The sequence below is a fragment of the Oncorhynchus mykiss genome, chromosome 13, assembly GCF_057628025.1.
Source record: "Oncorhynchus mykiss isolate SJ-2025 chromosome 13, ASM5762802v1, whole genome shotgun sequence".
NCBI classification, from domain to species: domain Eukaryota; kingdom Metazoa; phylum Chordata; class Actinopteri; order Salmoniformes; family Salmonidae; genus Oncorhynchus; species Oncorhynchus mykiss.
In genome coordinates, this window is record NC_143034.1 from 19952130 (window position 1) to 19974951 (window position 22822).

The following is a 22822-nucleotide window of genomic DNA, read 5'->3' on the forward strand; positions in this document are numbered from 1 at the left end:
ATTTGGGACAGGTTCTGTGAGTCAGACTGGCTAGCTGGTCCTATTTATACGAGTCACGGGTTAAGCTCAACTGTGGGAGAGATGCTGCAGGTAGAGGATCTCGAATAATACATAGAGCATGAAGGACCATGTTGGCCTTTTTTAACAAGAGGGAGAATGAGTTGAATTGATGCTACGATGTGTATCTTTGAGCCTATAGCCAAGTGATTTAAGTTGTGAAAGTGCTTGGCATGTATAGCGTGGTACGGTAGACACTGAATGGGTGTGGTTCATGGTAATGCAACTGCTGCGTATCGATATCAACCTCCTCCCTTCTGTCTGTCTCTCAGTCTGTATGTCTGTGTCTCGGTCTGTCTCTTGGTCTGTCTGTCTCTCGGTCTGTATGTCTGTGTCTCGGTCTGTCTGTCTCTTGGTCTGTCTGTCTGTCTCTCTCTCTTTCGGTCTGTCTGTCTGTCTGTCTGTCTCTCGGTCTGTCTGTCTGTCTCTCTCTCTCGGTAGGTCTGTCTGTCTCTAGGTCTGTCTGTCTCTCTCTCTCGGTAGGTCTGTCTGTCTCTCGGTCTGTATGTCTGTGTCTCGGTCTGTCTGTCTCTTGGTCTGTCTGTCTGTCTCTCTCTCTTTCGGTCTGTCTGTCTGTCTGTCTGTCTGTCTGTCTGTCTCTCGGTCTGTCTGTCTCTCTCTCGGTAGGTCTGTCTGTCTCTAGGGCTGTCTGTCTCTAGGTCTGTCTGTCTCTAGGTCTGTCTGTCTCTCTGTGTGTCTTTCTGTTTGTCTTGTCTCATGACTGTCTGGCTGGCTGGCTCCGTCTGTCTACCTCTCTCTACACCCTCCCTTTTTATCTCTCTCTCGCTTTATCTCTCACATTCTCTCTCTCTGTCTACCCATCTCTCTCTACACCCTCCTTTCTTTCTCTCTCTTTCTTTCTAGCCACCACACCACTCCTTCCTCTCTCTGTCTGCCCTCATCTACCTCCTGCCCTCTTCTAATTTTCTCCTTCTCTTTTCCAGTAACCTCACCAATGAGACATGGTCCACTCCAGAACCACGTCCAGACGCCATGGACCCCGTGAGACCCCTAGACCTACTGGTCCCAGAAGCAGTACTCACCTACTTCCTCCTCCTCCTATTGGTCTGGTTCCTGAACCACGAGTTTGAGGTCAGCTACCGTCTCCATTACCATGGCAACATAGAGGCCGACAAGCACCGCGTCAAGATCCAGAACATGCGGGACCAGGCCGACTGGTTGCTAGGCAACATCATCCCAATCCATGTCGCCGAGCAGCTCAAGGTGACCCAGTCGTACTCCAAAAATCACGACAACGCCGGGGTTATCTTTGCGAGTATTGTGAATTTTTCTGAATTCTACGAGGAAAGTTACGAAGGCGGGAAGGAGTGTTACCGAGTGCTCAATGAGCTCATCGGCGACTTCGACGAGTTGCTACGGAAACCGGACTTCGCCAACGTGGAGAAGATCAAGACGATCGGCGCCACGTACATGGCGGCGTCCGGGCTGAACCCTCAACAGTGCATTGACGACTCCCACCCAAACTCTAACCACCTGAGGGCGCTGTTTGACTTCGCCCTCGAGATGATGGGTGTTTTGGACGACTTCAATAAAAACATGCTAGGCTTTGGGTTTAAGCTCCGTATCGGGTTCAACCATGGTCCCCTGACAGCGGGGGTGATCGGCACTACCAAGTTGCTCTACGACATCTGGGGAGACACAGTGAATATTGCGAGTCGCATGGACTCTACAGGGGTGGAGTGTCGGGTACAGGTGAGTGAGGAGAGCCACTCGGCGCTCAGCGGAATGGGCTTAGAGTTTGACTACCGCGGTACCGTCAACGTCAAGGGCAAAGGTCAAATGAGGACCTTCCTGTATCCCAGGAGCGCTGAAAGAGGTGGGCAGCTATTGGCTGAGCCTTGGCTACAGCCACATCAATTAGTTGCTGTTTTGCCCCCGGTGAAACCTGTCCAATCACAGGCAGCCGTTGGACCCGTGGGGGAAGGGGACGCCGTTAATACGACCAATTCTGATGCAAGTGCCAATGCGCCAGCCCCTCCTCCTTTATCCTCTTCTTACACTCCTCCCACATCCTCCTCTTCCTCCACATTCACCCCCCAAGCCTCTTCCATAGGACCTCCTGTAGTTCCTTCAGGACTAGGGCCAGAGCCAGGCCCGGCCAAGTCCTGCGGGGTGAGGGCAGATCGGGCAGAGGGGTACAGGGACGCTCCTCCAACTCCACCAGGAATCCCCCAAACTGGGGCTGGCCACCCCGCTGCTACGGGCACGGACCCTCACCCCCTTACCCTGGACCTAGACCCGGAGCTAGTACCCTGTACCTTGGCACAGCCTGAGGAAGAGGAAGAGGAGGAAGCGAATGAGCTGACAAAGCTCAATAAGGAGGATTTCATGTCACGCCTTTGATCCATCAAGTGCTGATCTAGGATCAGCTCCCCCTTATCCATATAATCCTATTCATTATGATTTTAAAGTCGAAACTGATCCTCGATCAGCACTCCTTTCTCTGAGCTGAGCTGAAGACAGAAGTAGCTACAGATACAGGTTTGTAGGGATGGGGGTAGTTTTTCCCCCCTAACTTATCCATTAATCACCTTTCTGAACCAAAACAGATGTTTTCACATGATGAAATGTGACTGCAGACAGAGTGACCTTTGGACATTGACTTGTAGTCAAGCAATGATGTCTCATCACTTTTCTATAGGAAGGGGGAGGGCTGTGTTGAGCACAGTTATTGTGGCACAATATAAAGCAGGGGGAGGGAGGAGGAGGAGTAGAGAAAGGGTTTTTGCTTGTTGGTGTTGAGGTTTTATTTGTCTTATGCTTTGGTTGATATGTAAAGAAGTGCCTTCAGGACAAGAACCGTTAACGAACAAGAAATGAATATGGAACAAAAACACAAAAAAGGTTGGAACAATCTTTAGCATGACTTCTTTTTTCTATTTCAAACCTCGTCTACCGATGATGCTGTGGTTCTTTTACTACAAGTTGTTTTTTCAATGCAATTTATTTAGTTATTGTATCGTTGTCGTTTGTGCCATATTCAGTTTTTCACTTGATCAGTTGTAGCCTGTTCGCCTGACCGTAAAGGGAAATAAATGACGTGCCAGACAGTGGTGGATCATGGGTAAGAAGCAGGGAGTTATGGGTAGAATAAGGGAATGACAAAAAGCAGTGTTATTGGTGTTTCTGCTTTGAGACGATGGCTTAGAGTGTTTGTGATGTGCTACATAGACCCAATACTAAAGGGAAAACCAACATAGGGATTTATCTTCACACTGACACTTTTTTATGTACAACTTTACAGGAAACACGTTTTTTTTTAAAGAAACTTCCGTACAGCTTCTTTAAGTGGTCTGTGGAACATAACTGTCAGAACCACAGATCTCCTCGCTGGGTCTCACACAACTTCTCCTAGACCTCTCCTAAATGGAAATGGCAAATTGGGATGGTAGCCCATACCAAACAGTCTTGACAGTAAGAAAACTGAACACATACGTTATAGCACTCTCAAGTAACGATTATACTCTAACAAGTATACTGAAAAAGCACACATCTAAAAATCGTTTAAGGGAATCATAGTGTTGGAAATTAAAGGGACTATTTGGTTATATCAAAATGGGAAAGCACTTAAAATCTTTAGGGATAATATGTGTTAAAAGTATGACATTCGCCAAAAGGAACAGAATTCATTACAAACAGTTTATTAACATGTTATAACATGTATTAATGTGTATTGAAGTGAAAACTCAAGTTTGTATGAAGTTCTATCCATTGTGTTAGTTGCCACAGAAACAAATGATTTTGACCGACACCAGATTCAACCAATGGCTAATCACGGCTGCCTTTAGCTTTGTGTGACATGCTGGTTGGGGTGGGACGTTTAATCTTTTATCCAATCACAGCCTCTGCATGAGGGAGGCTCTACTGTATTAATGTACTTAAAATGTGCCACTTTCATCAAGTTATTATTTGGGTGCAATGCAACCTATATTTTTCAAAGTTTTCCTTTTCGAGTACATTTTTTGTAGTGCCTAAAAAATATATTTTTTGTTGAGTTAGTATGATGATGATAGCAATGATGATGATTGTATGTTTTATGAAATGATGAATCGCCTTGAGCAGTTCCAACTGCAACTCCTGTTTTGAGAAAATCAACATCTTGCTCACTTGGTTTTTTCTTTCTCTCTCTCTCTCTGACTGATTCTCTGTGAATTCTATGTGAAGGGTGGTGTGCCCAAGGTCTCTTCCGTGCTCCCTCGCTTTTCTCTTTTCTCTCACCTTGCCTTTTCCCCTCTTTTCTGCTCAAGCTTTTACTTCTGAAAGGAAGGGTCTATAGGGGATTCATCTGTAGCCCTGTCACTTTTGTGTCTTACATTTCAGACAGAAAGTAGTAGGAAAATCTGTGTGTATGTGTGTATGTGTGTATGTGTGTATGTGTGCGTGTGTGCTTTTCCCCCCAAGTCTATTTGACTAAGGAGAAAGACTGAAAGTTGAAGTTGCCCCATGGTGCTGATCAAGGGTCAGTTTTGTGTTTTAATTCCTAATGGTCGATGCTCGGACTTGGATCTGATGAGTAATCTTTTGGGATACCTCTACTCTAAACTGCAGGGAGAACCAATAAGAGCTAGTTTAAGGGTCTTTAAGTGGGCTATCAGACAAGTTATAAACATACGATACGAATCAAAGCAGATGGCCTATAACTTCAAGGTGAGTGCCCATAAAAAGATCTAGAAATAGTATTACATCGGAATTAAGTGCTATATGTTGTTCATATTATGCCAATGTACCCTTGCCAAAATGCTGAGTCTATTTAGAGTTTGGGACTTTTGTTTACCTACCACCAATATGTACTTCTAATATGTCAGTGCCTTTTATTAGACATCTTGTGTGGATGTAGTTTGGTGGCTTATTGTCAGCCTTCTTGATATTTTTATCCTCAAATGCCTTTCCACTTCCAATAACTTTGTAGCACATTCATAGGTTCTATATATCTGACTATAGCTAATAATTCGACACACACCATTTTTATATTATGAATTAAAGTACTGTGGATCTTTGTATTAAATATTTGGATATATTTTTATTTATCACACATGAAAAAAAGCCACACTTTATCTTTCACTTCCACAGAAGCATACCGTATTTACCATCAATCGTGTATCTATCTGGTTTATGATTACTTAAGTAAGTGTTTGTGCATTGAATCACACTTGTATTTATGTTGTTAGTTAGAGTGAGGAGGAGTACAGTAGCGATTTGTATTGAGTTTGGAGTGAAAGGGCACAGTAACCAAGACTGGTATCCAAGGGACAATTTTTTTTTTTAAGGGAACTAGGCAGAACACGGAGGAGGGATATGGGCATGTCACCCTCTTACTAAAACCTTCACCAATACTGAGAAATAAAAAAGGGAATAGAAGTAAAAACGAAACTGTCTCCAACTCTGTGCTCTCTGGTAAAAAGGGAGGAATGGGCGGGAATGACTTTGACTTTGCTTGTTTGAGTCTGAAATTTTCACCACTTTGCTCTGTGTGTGTGTGTGTGTGTGTGTGTGTATGTGTGTGTGTGTGTGTGTGTGTGTGTGTGTGTGTGTGTGTGTGTGTGTGTGATTGCCTGTGTGTTTGCGTGGACATACTTATGCTTTTTGCTACCACTTCTCACCCATACACTCCCGCAATTAGTCATTGATTTCTTTCTTTGCCTCTCTTGACATTTCTAACCAACCTTAGGGTTTGTTTGTTAGCTTTCATGACATGGATAAAGCCTCCAGAAGTCTATTTTAATTGAGCCCAATTCAAAAGAATATATAATATATATGCCATTTAGCAGACACTTTTAAACAAAGTGACTTACAGTCATGCATACATTTTACATATGGGTGGTCCTGGGAATCAAACACACAATCCTGGCATTACAAGCGCTATGCCCTACCAACCAGGCCATACAGGACCCAACTAAGCCATACAGGATAATTATGCTATACAATATCTAATACGAATTGGGAGACAAAAGCCAACAACGAACAAACGAATTATTCAGTAATTAACATAAGCTTTAACAAGGACGCATGGAACAGATAGATTAAATATATATTGTTTGAACTGAACCAGTGTCTGGGCCTGTGTTTCTTTTTACAGAAAAAGTCCTTTTACCAGGCCTTCACTCTAGTAAGTACAATTTGAATTGTTGAGAAAACATAGTTTTTCTTCCTCTTTTTACTGTTTGAGGTGCAGGTATACTAAATATTTGTGGGTGTGTTAGCACATTCAAACTATCATCACAAGCAAAAACAAAGTTGATAATTCACTCGCGATTAAATTGCACACTCACTTTCTTTCACCGCTATGGTAAATGAACTATAGTAAATTAGCTCCATGTGTTATTTCCACACTGGGGATAACGATATTGGAAAAAGCCAAAGTGTTTAAATTTGTTGATCTGAGATGTATGTTATTGTGTTTTTTTGCTTGTTTATATTTGCCATTTTTCAATCAGTCAGTGTGCTATTGTTTGTTTATTTGTTATTGTGCACATTAACCATAGCCAATGTATCATTTTTAAACACGATGAACATAATCTGTATACAGTTGCACAAGGCACTCACTATGTATGTACATATGCAATATGTATTTGATGTCACATTTATGATTTTGTTTCAACTTTTTGTACATGTGCCTGAGCCAGATTTGGACTTTTTGTGAAAATCGATGAACAGGAGAACACTTCCATATCAAACTGTTGTGTCATCTGCCTGGCTGTCTGGGTGACTTTGTGAGTGATATATTACGTATGATCTTTCAAGGGCTTGTGTCAAAATAAGTATTTTAGATGCTGCAAGTGCGGCAATATTTCTACCATAATTATGACAACCACCAATCCCCTGCAACTAGCATAAGTACAATAGTAAAATATTTTGGTCCTTAATTCAAGAGTTAATGTGTTAATTCAATGTTAATGTGGAGACCTATTAGGCTTATTAGACAGTCCAAAGTCCATCACACTGACATTGATTCAAAGAAGATGGACGTGGGGGGGGGGGGGATCAGCATTGTGTGCCAACATACACAGGAGAGATGAGGCCAGTGGGAAGGTAGGCCTGGCAGGTAAATCAAGAAAGAAAAGTACAGAAATTAAAGGATCCAAACTTTTGTTTACTTGTGTCATCTTCATTTTAGCCATATTTCATGTTAGAGAAGATTGATCAGATAGACTTCGGCCTAGCTGCGTTGATCCACACATTTTAGTTTGGTTTTTATATCCAACAATGAAGAATTTAGTTTGGTTTTTATATCCAACAATGAAGAATATACAAATATGATTTATCCTTTGCAATGCATTGTACTGCCTCCCTTAACAACAGCGATATTGACGTGAAGAATCAATAGCATACTTATTACCAAGTTATTACGGTGAATAGGAATTCTCATACGGTCTCTTACCGCCCCGTAGCGGAATTCTAGGCGAATTTTGTGTGACGCACCTCAAAGCTTTTTACCATAGGTTTACGTAGGGCGTGATTGCGCGAACCCTCCCCCTCTACAGTCTATCTATCTGGAAAAGAGAGAAAAAAAACTTTTTGTACCGAAGGAATCAACAGCCGCCATCTTGTCGTGGCTCGGAATTAGGATTTCGGTAGATCACAATTTTGTATTTAGAAATTGAGCATCCAAACCGAGGTTTGACGGAAAACTTCCCCTGAAAACGAACTATTTTCACCTTTTCTGAAGTATTTTTGACGAAAAAACGGGAATTCGATCGGTCGTCGTCGGCAAGAAAACCCCGTATCTGATTTCCCCTTAAGTGCGGCGCTCGAGTCCCTATAGCCGTTCGGAGCAGTATATTGTTTACCGGGGATAACCGGAGAAGAAACAGCTTGTTACTGACAATTTTGCAAAAAATATATATTTTTTTGCAGTTGTACATTTTATGGAGCTTCAAACCATTTTTGCATGAAGACATTTGACGTCATAAAAATGAGCTGTTTGAACATCTAAAATTAAAGATTTATGGGACAGAAATACAATTCATGTTAATGTTTTTAGATTTAATTTTAACGTACATTTTTCATGGGATTTTTTTTATTGGGGTTATTTAACGATAATGTGGGTGTTGGTTGTTGGATTATCATGGGTTGAATGGCGGTGGCGAAGCGGGGCGCTGTTGCATCTTTTTTGAAAATCTCACCCTCACTGCTTGAAAATTAGCCAGTTAGCCAACGTTAGCGAGCAAACCGCTTGCTAACGTGCTAACTAGATAAAGGTGGAGGTTGTCAGAACAACCTGTTCTGTCCCAGGAATTTCATTTTTTTCAAATAATTAAATAAGAAATCCATTAAAGATCACAATGGCTGAAAACCTGCTTGACGTCGGACCTCCCAACTCAAAGCGACCGAAGCTGAATTCACCTGCGCTGTCAGCGTCAGATGGACCAGGTAAGGAAGGCCCACAAACCAACTTAACCTGCTAGCTACTTTAGTTAGTAAAATGTTATTTGTTTTTTATGACTTGTTCTGTGTGTCCAGATATTTAGCTAGCTAATGTTAACTAGTTATTCATTCAACTGACGTTTTGGTCATTCAAACAGCTGTACAAAGCAGTTAGCAAACCTTAGTTAGCTAGCTTGGCCGCTAACAAAACTTTGTTGCCAACGTTACGCGTCCATCCCTGTCATTTCTGACATGTTGGAAAACAGGGCTAGCTATTTTAGTTTTGTAAAGGCTATTGTTAACTAAAGCAACACTTAACCCGTTGATGCTTAGATGTCCAGCTAGAGACATGTTTAGCAATTGCTTGATCTGCTATGTCAACATGGCTACCCTTCAGCGCAAAGTAGCAACATACTTGTCGAAATATCATTGGTGACAGCCTAAATCAGGCATGGGCAATTCCAGACCTCGGGGGCCTGATTGGTGTCACTTTTGCCCCAACTGACTCCAATAATCAACTAATCATGGTCTTCAGTTTAGAATACAATTAGTTTAATCAGCTATGTTTCCAAGGGATGTGGGGAAGAGTAACACCACTCCGGCCCCGAGGACGGGAGTTGCCCATCCCTGGCCTAAATCATGTCAGATACTCTGTTGAAAACTAACCGTTATACCCATATCAAAATGGAATGACGTTATTATAGGGATTGGGGACTCTGCTGGGGGCTAAATTATGTTCATGTTTACCTTCGTCAAACATCTTGATAGCAGGCCTTTATCTGCAGAAACATTTTAGGCACAGTCTTGCACCCTGCTGCATGCCGAACTGGCTGAGAGTCTTGGCTCAGAGTAGGCCAATTCTGATGCCATGGTCAGATTAAAGTAATTTAACCATAGGCCTATCATGTCCCACTCCCACACTGTCATGCATTTGATTGCATGTTGTGTCAATGTCATAAAATGCAGTCTTATGTCCCAATATCTTGACAGTTGTCACTTTTCATTGCTATATCATGTTCCATATCTGTTCATATGGGTTTCCCACTGCTGATAGAATACACTTGTAGGGCCTACCTCTTTCAAATGTTCTAGATAAAAAGTTACTGAACCAGAATGTTAGAATTGTAGTTGTGAATGCACCATGCCTCTTTCACTATGTAGCCAATAGAGACAATAACCAAAGCAACACATCTGCTGATTCCGATGTCCATTACTTTCTTTGGTGATGACCATGTTATTCACACACAATCCATTGCAAAATCCCCTAATGCATCCAACCCCTGGTATGTTATTATCGACCCCAAGTGTTCAATCTCCAATTGCCATGTTAGCCCAGCAGAGCCTGGAAGCGTGGGAACGCTAGGAGCTGTTAGCAGTAAATTACCCCAGACAAGGTGTGGTGTGCGTTTTCCCCCTTAGTGTCTGCGGTCATGCCTGGAGAGACCCATAGGAGCATCCCCTGCCCTGACGTTGGGTCCCTGCCGAGAGGCCCAGTTTGGGTTGCACATCACTCCCACGGTGAATGGGGGGGTATGCCTTTCATTGAAGTCACAGAGTGCAAACACGTGCCCCTCACCCCCTATTCAGGCCATCTGTCACCCCAGCAGGGTCCCATTGCCCCCTCCCCCTTCAATTCCCCTCATCACCAATACTTTAGTCAGTGGGTGTGTGACGTACTAGTGCACACATTGCCCACGTCTTGATGTAGCCACCTCTAGGCTTAGCTACTTGTGAGCTCAGCAGCTACTCTCAAGGCAGGCCGTTGTAGTAAGTCATGTGTGTTGAACAGCACCACAGCGTAAAGGTAGTTGAAGGGAAGGAGGTTGGTTCATTGTTTGCTGGCTATTTACTGGCTTTGGTCTGTCATTCTCTAGAGTTGTTAGTGAAGAGGCATAGCTCTGCTCATTCAAATTAACTCATTCAGAAATTACTATGCCAAAGTACAAATTGAATTTAAAAAACAAGCTAATACGTATCCGTTTGAGTCTAATTGTAAAATCAGCAATTAGTAATGACAGTTGATGTTAAATGGGGGGGAATCTAAACATTTACATATCGCAATATTATTTTTGGATGATATTATATTGATATTTGACTGTAAGTGTCAATTTGTAAAATCGAGAAATATATTTTGCTCCTGCAGGTAGCATTAGCTAGCGCTAGTCGGCTGTACCTGTATCTATACGGCTGTATTTTACGTCCTATAGCTTGTCCTCACCCTTTTTAAATAGCGAGCTAACATGTTTTCAGCACTTTTGACTTATCACAACCTCGTTTTCTCATGCTGTCTATTGTCTCTCTGCAGCAAACATTCAGTACACAGAGTGTAAAAAACATTAGGAACACCTTCCTAATATTGAGTTGCACCCCCGTTTTCCCTCAGCACAGCCTCAATTTGTCGGGGCATGGACTCTTCAAGGTGTCGAAAGTGTTCCACAGGGATTCTCGCCCATGTTGGCTCCAATGCTTCCCACAGTTGTCGAGTTGGCTGTATGTCTTTTGGGTGGTTCTTGATACACATAGGAAACTGTTGAGCTTGAGAAACCCAGTAATGTTGCAGTTCTTGACACACTCAAACTGGTGTGCCTGGTACCTACAGGCACTTAACCCTTGTGTGGGGTTCATGTTTTTGTTATTCACCCAATGTTCGCTGTGCCGATGGACCCATAACATTATTGGGTTTTTAAAACAATACAGCCATAACAATTTATGTAAAAATACTTATTGTTGACTTACCTCTGCTAGGTCACATTTATCAATTATCAATATTTGTTTTGGATAAAGGGTGATTTTTGTAAACTAAAATCTATTATAATCAAGACATGGTTGGACTAAATCATGTTTGTCTTGAACAAATATAAACCATCACTATTGATGGTTATTGCTTTGTACTCAACAAATTGTAAGGACAAATCTTACATACAGTATTTTATGGAAATGATAAATGAGTCTCGTTGAACACAAATTAAGGCCAGTCTACACACCACATGAGGGACAGAGTTTTACTGTGTGTGTGTGTTGCAAATGTATTTCTTGCAGTTGATGCATGTAATGTCTTCCTGTCCTCCTTGGGTCCACACACATTGCAGAGCTTCTTGTTGTTACCAGCTGCAATCTAGAATGATGAAAACACTTAGTTCAGGAATTTTACTAACATCTCACTCACTTATATGGTTACAGCAGGCCAAGGTAGGATAGTCAGACACACACACACTTCCAGTATTGGAGTTGTTCGTTCTGTGGGTCTGGTGGGTGGGGCTCCAGCATCCTCCTCCTGAATCCTCACAATGGCTGCAGAAGCTGGATTCCTTGGGATATGTTGCCTCTGGATTTGAGGTCTTACCAATGCCTTGCCCAGCTCTTCAAGAAAGAGCCGTCTCCTCTGGAGCTTCCCTCTGTTCCAATCTGGGTTCAACGCCATCCAGATGACAAATGTGTTGAGATGTCTAAGATGTTGAAGAATATCACAAGTGACCAGCGTAGGGTTCTTTTGCAGTTGTAGCCAGTCACCAGCTTGTCTAAATGGTCCACCCCTCCTTTTGTTTATTTATTTTATTTTTATTTCACCTTTATTTAACCAGGTAGGCTAGTTGAGAACAAGTTCTCATTTGCAACTGCGACCTGGCCAAGATAAAGCATAGCAGTGTGAACAGACAACAGAGTTACACATGGAGTACAGTAGAAACAGTAGAAAAAAAGGGGAGTCTATATACATTGTGTGCAAAAGGCATGAGGAGGTAGGCGAATAATTACAATTTTGCAGATTAACACTGGAGTGATAAATGATCAGATGGACATGTACAGGTAGAGATATTGGTGTGCAAAAGAGCAGAAAAGTAAATAAATAAAAACAGTATGGGGATGAGGTAGGTGAAAATGGGTGGGCTATTTACCAATAGACTATGTACAGCTGCAGCGATCGGTTAGCTGCTCAGATAGCAGATGTTTGAAGTTGGTGAGGGAGATAAAAGTCTCCAACTTCAGCGATTTTTGCAATTCGTTCCAGTCACAGGCAGCAGAGTACTGGAACGAAAAGCGGCCAAATGAGGTGTTGGCTTTAGGGATGATCAGTGAGATACACCTGCTGGAGCGCGTGCTACGGATGGGTGTTGCCATCGTGACCAGTGAACTGAGATAAGGCGGAGCTTTACCTAGCATGGACTTGTAGATGACCTGGAGCCAGTGGGTCTGGCGACGAATATGTAGCGAGGGCCAGCCGACTAGAGCATACAAGTCGCAGTGGTGGGTGGTATAAGGTGCTTTAGTGACAAAACGGATGGCACTGTGATAAACTGCATCCAGTTTGCTGAGTAGAGTGTTGGAAGCAATTTTGTAGATGACATCGCCAAAGTCGAGGATCGGTAGGATAGTCAGTTTTACTAGGGTAAGTTTGGCGGCGTGAGTGAAGGAGGCTTTGTTGCGGAATAGAAAGCCGACTCTTGATTTGATTTTGTGGCATTGTAATCATTATGATTCCTGGTTTTTGATGTTCCTGGCCACAGCTTCTCCCATCCCTATGCAGTGTATTCATGAGTACCACATTTTTGCCTTTCTTTGGCATGTAGAACACTAGGGACGTGTGGGCCTTGAACACGAACTTAGAGGAATTGATAGGCCTGTTCCGTGTATTCAAGAGCTGAGTTGGAAGCTCTGGCTTGTTTTTTTGTACTGTTCCTACCATCGTCAGCTTCCTCGTGAGGAGCTCCCGTCCCAACCTGTGCGAAGTTTAAAAAAAGTTAGCGCATGTGATTTCATGGCCACGGAGTCCCTGTGTCACGTCCAGGACATCCCACATCCCTTGGTTCTTCTCAGGGGCTCCTCCATCTGGCTTCCCTGTGTACACTTGCACATTTCACGCATATGATGATGCAGAATCACAGGCAGCCCAGATCTTGATTCCATTTTTTGCGGGTTTAGATGGTATGCACTGCCTGAAGGGGCAGCGGCCTCTAAATGTCATAAGCTGCTCATCAACTGTAACGTCGGGCCCAGGGATGTAAAACAGGGGAAGGCGGTCCACCCACTTGTCCCACACTGACCTGATTGCAGCTAGCTTGTCTCTTGTCTCTTGTCTCTAGCTTGAATCCCAAGGGGATTCTCTGGATTTCCCATTGGATCTGAACACCAGCAAGGATAAGAACACCAAAGTAGGCATGTAAATGAGTTTGGTCCATCCCTTTCCAAAAACACGCCCCCCCCCCCCCCCCCAAATTAGTGCAGTCCAGAATGATTTTCTGGGTGGTGTCTGAGATGAACAGTTCAAAAGAAAACTACGTCCTGCACATGCGTAACTGCCATCCGCGTCAATGCGGAATTGACAGAGACATGATCCCGATTTAATTCTTGATCTTCCAAAGTGGAAGACGCTCATTCTCTCTCTAGCAAACGTTATTTCTAAGGCCCTCTGAGTAGAGATTATTTTTTTCCCATGCTGATTGATTGTCGTAAGGAGCCACACATGCAAAGCTATTTATTTGTTGTCCCTCCCCCAATTTCCACCTGGCTGGGGTAGTGTTTCAAAATACTTTTTAAAATGTATTTTTTTATACAATGTATTGAAATAATGTATTGTAATAACATTGTGCAGGTTCCCGCAATACTTTTGTATAGTTTCACACACTACAAAGGGTAAAGAGTGCTAGAAAACCGGCAGACAGGCAGGGAGACAGCAGGCCCAGGGAGGAGGAAGACTGAGTGAAGGCACCCAGCAAACCTTTTTGTTAAATTTTTACTTGTGTTCACCAACACACACACTTTTCCACACTTTTCCAGTGGACCCGAACACTACATATGTAATATAAATGTGTAGTGGGTGCCCTCAAATGAAAAATGTTATTTCAGATGTTCTTCAAAGAAAGTAAGCCAAGGCCAATGAGTCTCAGGTTTAACAAATTATTAATTGTATAATTTTTATTTTAGTTAATATTGAAAATGGGTCCCACAGACCCGAACACCACACAAGGGTTAAATATGTTATCTTGCCCATTCACCCTCTGAATGTCTCAAGGCTTAAAAATCATTATTTAACGTGTCTCCTCCCCTTCATCTACACTGACTTATTGGATTTAACAAGTGACATCAATAAGGGCTCATAGCTTTCACCTGGTCAGTCTGTCATGGAAAGAGCAGGTGTTCCTAATAGGGATGCACCGAGGTTACATTTTTGGCCAATGCCGATACTTAAAATTTGTGGCCTTTTATTAAGCATTCTAGTACAGTTAAATAGTTGAACACAAGTTATTTTGTTGGCAGTGACGTATGTCCACGTGTCGGGCAGTATTTTTCGTGGCATCATTACGTCATCTGCCTACGTTATATAGGTATGCACGTCAGCTTTGACATCGGTTTTGCACATCGGCGTTATTCTAGACATCGGGTCGATGTTATCGGCCGATTCCGATATGTTCACCGATATATCGTGCATCCCTAGTTCTTAATGTTTTCTATAGTCCGTGAGCAATATGTTTGGAACATCAAATCGCATTAATCTCTGTATCTAATCGCAATACATATAGACTCCTGAAAATCACAATACATATCGTATCGGCACTTAAGTATTGTGATATCGTATCGTGAGGTTCCTGGCAAGTATTAGGACTCTACGTGCCCCAGTGTCTGTGTGTTAGAGATTTAGGTGAGTATGACGCGTTTCCTTTTAATGACTAGGAAGCTCAAACTCTCATTAGACAGCTCTGTCAAAATACATTTGTTACTCACCAAAATTTGGGTTTCAATGATCAACTGTCTTAATCTACAGCCGGTAGCTATGTACTTCCAAAAAAAGGTCTATATAAAAATTGACAAGCGACTGAAAAGTGTCCACTTCGGCACTTCCAGTGTATTGAGCTGTTTTAGACTTTCGACATGTAGGTGGCTGTAATGAAGGTGCTGAATCGGATTTGATTCAGTTGCTTGTAAATTTGTATTTAGACTTTTTGGAAGTACATAGCGTAATGGGAGTAAATGAAGATTGTTGCTCATCCATATTTGGTGAGTAACACACTTATTTTGACATAATGCTTGCAGAGCTGTCTAATGGGGGTTTGAATCTGAGACACATCATACTCATCGTCAAAATCTCTAACGTGCAGATACTGGGGCAGACTACTATTTATTTTTTTACCTTTATTTAACTAGGCAAGTCAGTTAAGAACAAATTCTTATTTTCAATGATGGCCCCCCTGTTCAGGGGCAGAACGACAGATTTGTACCTTGTCAGCTCAGGGATTTGAACTTGCAACCTTTCGGTTACTAGTCCAACACTAACCACTAGGCTACCCTGCCGCCTGATACTATGACTAGCATGATATTCCATTCCACTGCTTTAACGATAGGAGCCCTCCGTCAGCACGCTCCCTGCTCTCCAAATGGCACATTTAGGGCCCACCCGTGTCACATACTCATGATGCACTTAGTAATGGAACCTCCGTGGAGGGGTGGGTGGGTTGTCACACGTATGACAGTGTCTTTTTGCGCCGGCTGAGCCTGGCCCATATTACAACCTAATTGGCAGTTTTAAATGCCAGTCTGCAGTCACTGCACACGTTTTAAGCCGTTTATTTTTAAGCCTCACCGTTTCCTCTCATTATATAGCAGATATTGCCATGCTTGCGTCTCCCACTCACATCGGTCAGTTGTCAACTTGAAAAGAGAGAGGGAGGTGATGAATGAAAGACGGACAGGGAAAAAGATGCCGTGTTAAAGTGGACATGGATGGCGTAAGAAACTTTGAACCGCTCTTGCATCGCGTACTATCTGATAACGACAGTTGTCTTCCAGGGCTCCTGCCTGACTGAACATTTTACGACCCTTTGACTTGTGTCGCAAGTTACATTTTTAATTGGTCGCATTACACGCTCACCTCAGTCCAATTTTTTTCTCAGTCCAAACTTCCTATTCACTCCCTCTCCCTGTGCTCTGGGATAAAAAATTAAAAAAAGTGTTCTAATTGTAAAATGCAATTGTGGGAAAAACACAGCTTTGGAAGCAATTACTGACCCTTTTGAAGAGGAGATTCTCAGATGTTTGTAGGTGTACTATTTTCCTCTCAACAATTAATATGAAATAGCTCTATAGCAACTACTTTAGAACCAAGATATTTGATATGGCTTTGATACAGAGTGTAGAAAATGTATGGCAAATGGAGCTGGGCGATATGGACAAAAATCCATCTCGCAATAAATTGCCTGTTTTTTGCGATAATGATAAATCAGCTATTTTAACTTTTTTAGGGAGGTGCTACAGCTGGGCGACATGGACAAAACATACAATTGCATATTGGCCCATATAGGCTATATTCTTCAACACCTGAGGAAGTGGGAATTTTAAAACAATGTCCCACAAAAACTTTCCAGTGTTAGGCATTCTTGATATCGGTCTATTTACCGCAAATGGCACACTACAGCCTACTCTGGTTGAGAAGTGGTGCCACGGACTCGATATTAACAGGTGAGGCATGCGTGATATCCTCACAGAAAGCTTTGACTAGAACAACAGTAGTTGCTTTAAAACCTTTTTCCCGCAATAGTATTTTGAGCAATGGTCATTTGCTTGTGCTTCTCAGAATGCATCTCTCCCTCCTCTGTGTCAGTGGGGGGAGGGAGTGGGAGTCAGCAGCCAACAGCAAAACGGAAAAGGCAGATATTTCATAGCAGGAATCAACACAATGCGTATATTACTGTTGTTCTTAAACCATTGGTCTATCTACAGGAACGTTGTGTAGCAAAATCACCGGAAATGACCGACTTAAGCAAAATGCTTCAGTAAGAGGATAGCATTGTCAGTCAATTTCGGTGTATTGTCTCAGCTCTAATAGAAAATACTCCAAATTCTCATCCCAAGCAAATAAGCCTTGTTCATCCATCAAGTTGAAGTCCCCTCTGAATACCTGAAAAGCACTTTTCATTTGGGTGAATGGTTTTGGAGAAGGAAGGGATGGTGCCTGAATAGCCTCGTTTTGCTAGTCTCCAAGTTTTGACATCTGGTTTAGTTGGGTCATTAGCCCCTTTGTGTTGAAATGGACACTCTTCTTGCTCTATTTCGTGCTCTTGCAATCTACTCCAGCCAGGAAATATAAAGTCAGCACAGATCCCATCGCCAGCTCCCTGCTGCTCAAAGGAGGGCAGAGGTGTGTGTGTGTGTGAGGGGACATAAAGTAGTCTGTGTAAGAGGGAGATGCAGGAGGAGTGTGTGTGCTCGGCTCGTGCAGGCTGTGAAAATAAGCCATGCTTGACTTGGTGATTGACCGACCGGGACATTGTGTGTGTGAAGGCGCCTGGCTCGGACAGAAAACTGTGCCACTCACTGCTGGCCTCAGCCACTAAGCTTAGCAGAGAATATACAGCTGGATGGAGCTAGAGACGGAGAGTGAAGAACCTTGAGAGCTGAAAGAGAAGGACAAGTGGTGGTGAGAGCAAGTGAAAGAAGGAAGAGCTGAAGGGAGAGAACTAGAAAGACAGTGAGTAGAAAAAGAGGGAGTGATATTGAGGAAGTGGGAGAGTCAGATGTTTACATACACTTAGGTTGGAGTCATTAAAACTAGTTTTTCAACCACTCCACAAATGTCTTGTTAACAAAATATAGTTTTGACAAGTTGTTTAGGACATCTACTTTGTGCATGACACAAGTAATCTTTCCAACAATTGTTTACAGACAGATTATTGCACTTACAATTGACTGTATTACAATTCCAGTGGGTCAGTGCTTTTAAACAGCTTGGGCTAATTTACATCATTTGAGTCAATTAGAGGTGTACCTATGGATGTATTTCAAGGCCTACCTTTAAACTCAGTGTCTCTTTGCTTGACATCATGGGAAAATCAAAATAAATCAGCCAAGACCCCAGAAAATAATTGTAGACCTCCACAAGTCTGCTTCATCCTTGGGAGCAATTTCCAAACGCCTGAAGGTACCACGTTCATCTGTACAAACAATAGTACACAAGTATAAACACCATGGGACTACGCAGCCGTCATACTGCTCAGGAAGGAGATGCGTTCTGTCTCCTAGAGATGAACGTACTTTGGTGAGAAAAGTGGAAATCAACCCCAGAACAACAGCAAAGGACCTTGTGAAGATGCTGGAGGAAATTATTTATATCCACAGTAAAACAAGTCCTATATCGGCACAACCTGAAAGACTGCTCAGAAAGGAAGAAGCCACTGCTCCAAAACCGTCATAAAAAAGCCAAAATGTTTAGTCTAAATATTAGCTAGCTGGCAAGCATTTATGATGCCAGCGAAACATGTTTGTCACGCTCGAAGAACATATTTCCCCCAACGTTAAAATGACAAGGTACATCTCGTCCCCAAAACACAAGTTTTCTTGTTGCCCACTGTATGCGCTTTCAGGAGCCTGATTTGCATCAACTGAGAAATCTGCACACAGTGCATCCCTGACCACCTCCTGAATTGGTCAGCTAGATCAGACCACAAAGCAACATTTGTGCGTCTAGACTAGAGGTCGACCGATTAATCGGAATGGCCAATTAATTAGGGCCAATTTCAAGTTTTCATAACAATCGGTAATCAGTATTTTTGGGCGCCGATTAAAAAAATAATTAAATAATAACAATAATGTGTTTTTTTTTTTATACCTTTTATTTAATTGGGCAAGTCAGTTAACACATTCTTATTTTCAATGATGGCCTAGGAACGGTGGGTTAACTGCTTTGTTCAGGGGCAGAACGACAGATTTTCACCGTGTCTGCTTGGGGGATCTAGTCTTGCAACCTTATAGTTAAGTAGTCCAATGCAATAACGACCTGCCTCTCTCTCGTTGCACTCCACAAGGAGACTGCCTGTTACGCGAATGCAGTAAGCCAAGGTAAGTTGCTAGCTAGCATTAAACTTATCTTATAAAAAACAATCAATCATAATCACTAGTTAACTACACATGGTTGATGATATTACTAGCTATTATCTAGCGTCTCCTGCGTTGCATATCTGACTGAGCATACAAGTATCTGACTGAGCGGTGGTAGGCAGAAGCAGGCCCGTAAACATTCATTCAAACAGCACTTTCGTGCATTTGCCATCAGCTCTTCGTTGTGCGTCAAGCATTGCGCTGTTTATGACTTCAAGCCTATCAACTCCTGAGATGAGGCTGGTGTAACCGACGTGAAATGGCTAGCTAGTTAGCGCGCGCTAACTAGAGGGAAGGAAGCTATACTGTTACACTGGCAATACTAAGGTGCCTATAAGAACATCCAATAGTCAAGGTTAATGATATACAAATGGTATAGAGGGAAATAGTCCTATAATAACTACAACCTAAAACTTCTTACCCGGGAATATTGAAGACTCATGTTAAAAGGAACCACCAGCTTTCATATGTTCTCATGTTCTGAGCAAGGAAATGAAACGTTAGCTTTCTTACATAGCACATTTCACTTTTACTTTCTTCTCCAACAATGTGTTTTTGCATTATGTAAACCAAATTGAACATGTTTCATTATTTACTCAAGGCTAAATTGAGTTTTATTGATGTATTATATTAAGTTAAAATACGTTTTCATTCAGTATTGTTGTAATTATCATTATTACATTATTATTTTTTTGTTGTGGTTTTTCTGGTCCAATCTGTATCGGCATTGAAAAATCATAATCGGTCGACCTCTAGTCTAGACCCGTCTTTTCAATGCGCTCTACGTATTCTGATAAAGTCACACAAGTGTGAAGTGTAGACACAACCAAAGTCACAGAATTGCACTTGATCCAGACAGATAAACTAAGCTACTGCTCTGTTCAATATTTGGGCTTCTTTTGAGTTGAGTTAACAATGCAGATTTCTGAAAGCTAACGCAAACCTCGAGGCTACGCTAAGATGGGGGTAAATTCCTAGAAATCAGGAGAAAAGAGAAGGCGCTCTGAAAGGTTTTCTAAGAAACCTGACCAGCAACACTCTTCAGGAAACTCTGGCACTGGTGCAGGATAAACAGTGGTTTCTTCAGGAAGTGTGGTTTTGCTTTAAATCGTCAGTGTATTCTGTTATTTTTTACATGAAAAGGGTCATTTCATCAAAGACGGCAATAAAAAAATAAAAAGTTTGATCTGCACAGGCATGGTCGCAATTGGTCGGAGCTTCTCCCGTAACATTCCAAGCAATCTAAACCATTCGGCTTTGAGACTGGGTAAAATCCATAACTGCATTTTATCAACCCTTAAGTAAATTTCCACAGCCCTGCAGAAATATAATTAGCAAGTTCTGTTTGGGTTAATTTGTTGTATCCACTGAGTCTCATCCCCTGGCATGTCTTCAATTGTCTCCCTCCACCACAATTCCCAGTCACACTTCCTGACGATGTTACCCAAATACTCTTCCCCCTTCTCCCTTCCCTATGGGGAACCAACATTGAGTGATGCAGTGATTATGTATTTTCACTGGCTGTTTAACTGTCAAAACACGCTACCTGACAGTGTTACCCAAATACGCTTGCCCCCTCCCTTGAGTGATGCTGTATTTTCACTGCCTGTCTAACTGTTAACTGTGTTTGTCAGGTGGCACCAACACCCTCCTCATTTATCACTAATTTATCACTCTTCTTAAATATCATCCTCCATCCCTCCCTCCTGTTTTTTTTGCTTCTTCACTGTGTGGTGTGGATCAGCAGTAGACTCACCAAGCAGCGTTAGCGAGTTAACGCATTAGCTCATTAGCACGTTGCGATGGAATCAAGTGTGAGGTGAATGGTAGGTCTGCTATCGCTCCCAATTCCATCTCCCAGCCCAACTTGCACGCATTTTGCGTACCATGCTTGAATGCAATTTGAGGTCAAAGTGCACTGGTATGAAAAATACACAGAAATAGACTAGTTGGCACATTGTGGTTTTTGACTCAACCGTCTGAAGTTGGAGCTGAACCAATCAGAGGACAAAACTCTTTAGCTCTCTGCTCCGGCTCGCCCCCGTAGTTGTAGTACTATCAAAGATGGTGGATGAATGAAAATAGTTCATTCAGGCCGTTTACCATTAGTGATGCACCGATATGTTTTTGCCCATACCGATATCCAATATTTTCCTTGCCTCAAAAAAAACGATACCGATATTTACAAATTTAGCGGCCTTTTAATCATTCTAGTACAGTTAAATAGTTAACACACATGGACTCAGCCGTCTAAGGCACTGTATCTCTGTGCAAGAGGCGTCACTACTGTCCCTGGTTCGAATCCAGGCTGTATTACATCTGGCCGTGATTGGGAGTCACATAGGGCGGCGCACAATTGGCCCAGCATCGTCCGGGTTAGGCCGTCATTGTAAATAAGAATTTGTTCATAACTGACTTGCCTAGTTAAATAAAGGTTACACACACACCACCACACCACACTGACCAAGAAGTTATTTTGTTGGCATTTACGTATGTCCCCATTACAGTAAAACATAATCAAAATCTATTTCTTTCACTTACTTGCTGTGCTGTTTCGTTGTTCATTTGTTCAGTTTCATTCTCATCCAGGATTTCTATGGAATGCTGTTTGTGTCTTTGCATGTCAAAAAAGATAACACTATTTGACGTGTCCGGTCCTGAATATGACTCCACGTCACATAATCATTTTACACGTTCATACATTTTTTTATATAGTTATTACACATTGATTAAACTCACTCATATTTCATATTGTATTGTCACAACGATTCATCAATACGCTGTGATACTGGTGAAGTTATCTCGCGCACCTACAGTGCTGGTCATTAAAACAATAAGCTAGCCAGTTCATGGATGCAAACAATGTTTTTCCCCAAAAACATAGCAAAACGACATCTGTTTCTGTAGTGTCATCTAAAATAACCCTAATTTATAAGACAGTTCTTATTTGCTTAATGATGGTCGGACCCATCTATGTGCAGCTAGCCACAAGAAGGGTTAGCCACAACCGTGTACTTTGCGGTTAGCCTTCAAAATACAAGTATGTCATTGATAGTGATGCAAATGAATACAAATAGTAGAATTATGTCATAATGGAATAGATAAAGCTAAACGAGGTTGGAATGTTATATATAATCAACAAAATACAATTTTGTTAATTTGACAATCTGAAATCACACTGGATTTATTATACTTCAGAATTACATTGGGGGCATACTTATTTCACTGTACAGCCTTACCTATGGTTTGTGGATCAATGAAATTGGGGTATCAGTCTACTCAGTGACACCCAGAGAACATAAGTGTTGTAGTTCTTATTGCGGGACTCTGAAACAACTGTGAATTTAGCCACATTTATTGTCAACCTATGTGTACTGAACACTATTCCCGAGGAAAAACAATACTGTGTGCATGTTTTGGAGTCTGATAACTCTGAGGAGGACGTTGGGAGAAAATGTCTTGGGTATGGAGTAGACTGATACCCCGTTTCATTGTTTCCCAATACTTAGTTAATCCT

At 42.1% G+C, this 22822-nt stretch overlaps 2 protein-coding genes across 8 annotated transcripts in view; both read left to right on the plus strand.

Moving 5' to 3' along the window:
- The window catches only part of LOC110485545 (adenylate cyclase type 9), a 103936-nt gene extending 97184 nt beyond the window's left edge, over positions 1-6752 (plus strand). For both annotated transcript variants that reach the window (XM_090195592.1, XM_090195593.1), the window contains one exon: positions 1002-6752. In XM_090195592.1, coding sequence (XP_090051718.1) covers positions 1002-2421 — 1420 coding nt within the window. In that variant the 3' untranslated portion in view covers positions 2422-6752. The remainder of the gene's footprint in view (positions 1-1001) is intronic.
- Positions 6753-7551: 799 nt separating this feature from the next.
- The window catches only part of LOC110487234 (CREB-binding protein), a 68018-nt gene continuing 52747 nt past the window's right edge, over positions 7552-22822 (plus strand). For all 6 annotated transcript variants that reach the window (XM_090195583.1, XM_090195584.1, XM_090195587.1 and 3 more), the window contains exon 1: positions 7552-8448. In XM_090195583.1, the coding sequence (XP_090051709.1) occupies positions 8361-8448 (88 nt within the window). In that variant the 5' untranslated portion in view covers positions 7552-8360. The remainder of the gene's footprint in view (positions 8449-22822) is intronic.